At 54.9% G+C, this 2,708-nt stretch overlaps 1 protein-coding gene across 1 annotated transcript in view; it reads left to right on the plus strand.

Moving 5' to 3' along the window:
* Positions 1-1,227: 1,227 nt before the first annotated feature.
* The window catches only part of LOC132814496 (kin of IRRE-like protein 1), a gene marked incomplete at its 3' end in the record, with an annotated part of 61,232 nt that continues 59,751 nt past the window's right edge, over positions 1,228-2,708 (plus strand). Inside the window, exon 1 of the mRNA XM_060823503.1 lies at positions 1,228-1,653. Coding sequence (XP_060679486.1) covers positions 1,605-1,653 — 49 coding nt within the window. The remainder of the gene's footprint in view (positions 1,654-2,708) is intronic.

A 2,708-nucleotide genomic window follows, 5' to 3' on the forward strand; every position in this document is an offset into this window, starting at 1 on the left:
CCTCTCTCTCTGCTCTCCCCTCTCTGTCCCCCTCTCTCTCTCTGCTCTCCCCTCTCTGTCCCCCTCTCTCTGTTTCCCTCTCTCTCTGCTCTCCCCTCTCTGTCCCTCTCTCTCTCTCTGCTCTCCCCTCTCTGTCCCCCTCTCTCTCTGTTTCCCTCTCTCTCTGCTCTCCCCTCTCTGTCTCTCTCTGCTCTCCCCTCTCTGTCTGTCTGTCTCTCTCTCTACTTTCCCCTCTCTGTCCCTCTCTCTCTGTTTCCCCCTCTCTGTCCCCCTCTCTCTCTCTCTGTTTCCTCCCCTCTCTCTCTGCTCTCCCCTCTCTGTCCCTCTCTCTCTCTCTCTGCTCTCCCCTCTCTGTCCCCCTCTCTCTCTGCACTCCCCTCTCTGTCTGTCTGTCTCTCTCTCTACTTTCCCCTCTCTATCCCTCTCTCTCTGTTTCCCCCTCTCTGTCCCCCTCTCTCTCTCTCTGTTTCCTCCCCTCTCTCTCTGCTCTCCCCTCTCTGTCCCCCTCTCTCTCTCTCTGTTTCCTCCCCTCTCTCTCTGCTCTCCCCTCTCTGTCTCTCTCTCTCTCTGCTCTCCCCTCTCTGTCCCCCTCTCTCTCTGTTTCCCTCTCTCTCTGCTCTCCCCTCTCGCTCTCTCTCTCTCTGCTCTCCCCTCTCTGTCCCCCTCTCTCTCTGTTTCCCTCTCTCTCTGCTCTCCCCTCTCGCTCTCTCTCTCTCTGCTCTCCCTCTCTGTCCCTCTCTCTCAGCCATCTCTCCCTGTGCTTGTCAATTCCTCCTCCCCGCGCTCTCGGTCTCCTCCTCTCTCTCTCTCTCTCTCTCGCTGTGTTTCTCTCAGCCTCCCTCTCTCTGCTTGTCCCTGCTGTGCACTGCGTAGGACAATAAATCCGCCTCTCTCTCTCTCTCTCCCTTTAAGAGCCTCTGGGATGCCTCATCCTCCCTCCCTGCCTGCCTCCTTCCCCTTCCTGTCACCCCCCCCCTCTCTATATTGACATTCCTGATCCACATCAGCACAGAGAGAGAGAGGGAGGGAGAGAGAGAGAGAGAGAGAGAGACTCGATCACTCAGGGACGGGAGGGCTGCAAACTCTGAATTTTTGTATCAACAATCCCTTCCCCTCTCCTCCCCCCCCCCCCCCCCCCTCTCCTTACCCTCCCCTCTTGAGAGTTCATCTTCCCTTCCATCCTTTCCTTGGGAAGGTGGTGATTCCACAAGGAAGGGGGTTGGAAAGGCAGGGTGAGGGGAGGGAGGAGGGGGGTTCGGGGGGTTGGTGTGTGGGAGGGGATTGAGAGTCTTTTAGGAATCCACATTCCTGACCCGAGCTCCCCCCCCCCCCCAACCCCCAACACCTCCCCTTCCTCCACTCCCCCTTGATTCCCAGTTCCGAATGGAACAGTCCATCCCATCCCCTTTAATCCCAAAAAAAATTACTTTTAATTCAGCCTGAAAGTGTTTGAAATTCCTTCAGTTGAAGCCACAGTTTCCTCTCTCACTCTCTCTCTCCTCCTCCTCCTCCTCTTCCTTTTCCCTCTCTCTCTCTCCCTCCCTCCCTCCTGCCCCCCCATCTCCTCTCCCATTCCTTCCCACAGTGGTTTCCTAGAGACGGAGATGTTCCGTTGTCTTCTGTGTTTGATGTTCATTGGGAGAGTCACAACAGGTACGGTAACTTTACAAACTATCTGCTCTCTCTCTCTCTCTATCTCTCTCTCTTGCTTTTCTAAGTCTGAGGGGGGAGAGAGAGAGGGAAAGGGTTGGATACAGAGAGAGAGAGAGAGAGGAGTGCGGAGACAGAGAAAAGGCCGAGAGATGTAGGCACTTGGGGGAAGGATTTGGAGATTATTAAAATGTGCCTGTCTCCTCGTGGGATACCAGAGGGTACGCGTGGGGCGGGAGGTACAGAGGAACAGATAGACTGATTGGAGTGGGGGAAGAGAGAGAGAGAGACTGAGTGGGAGAGAGAGAGACTGAGGGAGAGACTGAAGGAAAGAGAGAGACTGAAGGAGGGAGAGAGAGACTGAAGGAGAGAGACTGAGAGAGAGAGAGAGAGACAGAGAGACTGAGGGAGAGAGACTGAGGGAGAGAGAGACTGAGGGAGAGGGAGAGAGACTGAGAGGGGAGAGAGAGACTGAAGGAGAGACTGAAGGAAAGAGAGAGACTGAAGGAGGGAGAGAGAGACTGAAGGAGAGAGACTGAGAGAGAGAGAGAGACAGACTGAGGAAGAGAATGACTGAGGGAGAGAGAGACTGAGGGAGAGCGAGTGAGGGAGAGGGAGAGAGACTGAGAGGGAGAGAGAGACTGAAGGAGAGAGACTGAGAGAGAGAGAGAGAGAGACTGAGGGAGAGAGACTGAGGGGGGAGAGGAGAGAGAGACTGAGGGGGGGGAGAGAGAGAGAGACTGAGGGAGAGACTGAGGAAAGTGAGAGAGAGAGAGAGACTGAGGAACAGAGAGACTGAAGGAGACAGATTGAGGAAAAGAATGACTGAGGGGGAGAGAGAGAGACTGAGGAAGAGAGAAAGAGACTGAGGGAGAGAGAGAGTCAGGGAGAGATTGAGGGAGAGAGAGACAGAGAGAGACAGACAGACACAGAGAGACAAACTGAGGGAGAGAGACTGAGGGAAAGAGAGAGTCAGGGAGAGACTGAGGGAGAGAGAGAGAGAGACTGAAAGAAAGAGAGAGAGAGACAGACAAACAGAGGGACAGAGAGACAGACTG

This window comes from Hemiscyllium ocellatum, unplaced genomic scaffold (genome assembly GCF_020745735.1).
Source record: "Hemiscyllium ocellatum isolate sHemOce1 unplaced genomic scaffold, sHemOce1.pat.X.cur. scaffold_847_pat_ctg1, whole genome shotgun sequence".
Taxonomy (NCBI): Eukaryota; Metazoa; Chordata; class Chondrichthyes; order Orectolobiformes; family Hemiscylliidae; genus Hemiscyllium; species Hemiscyllium ocellatum.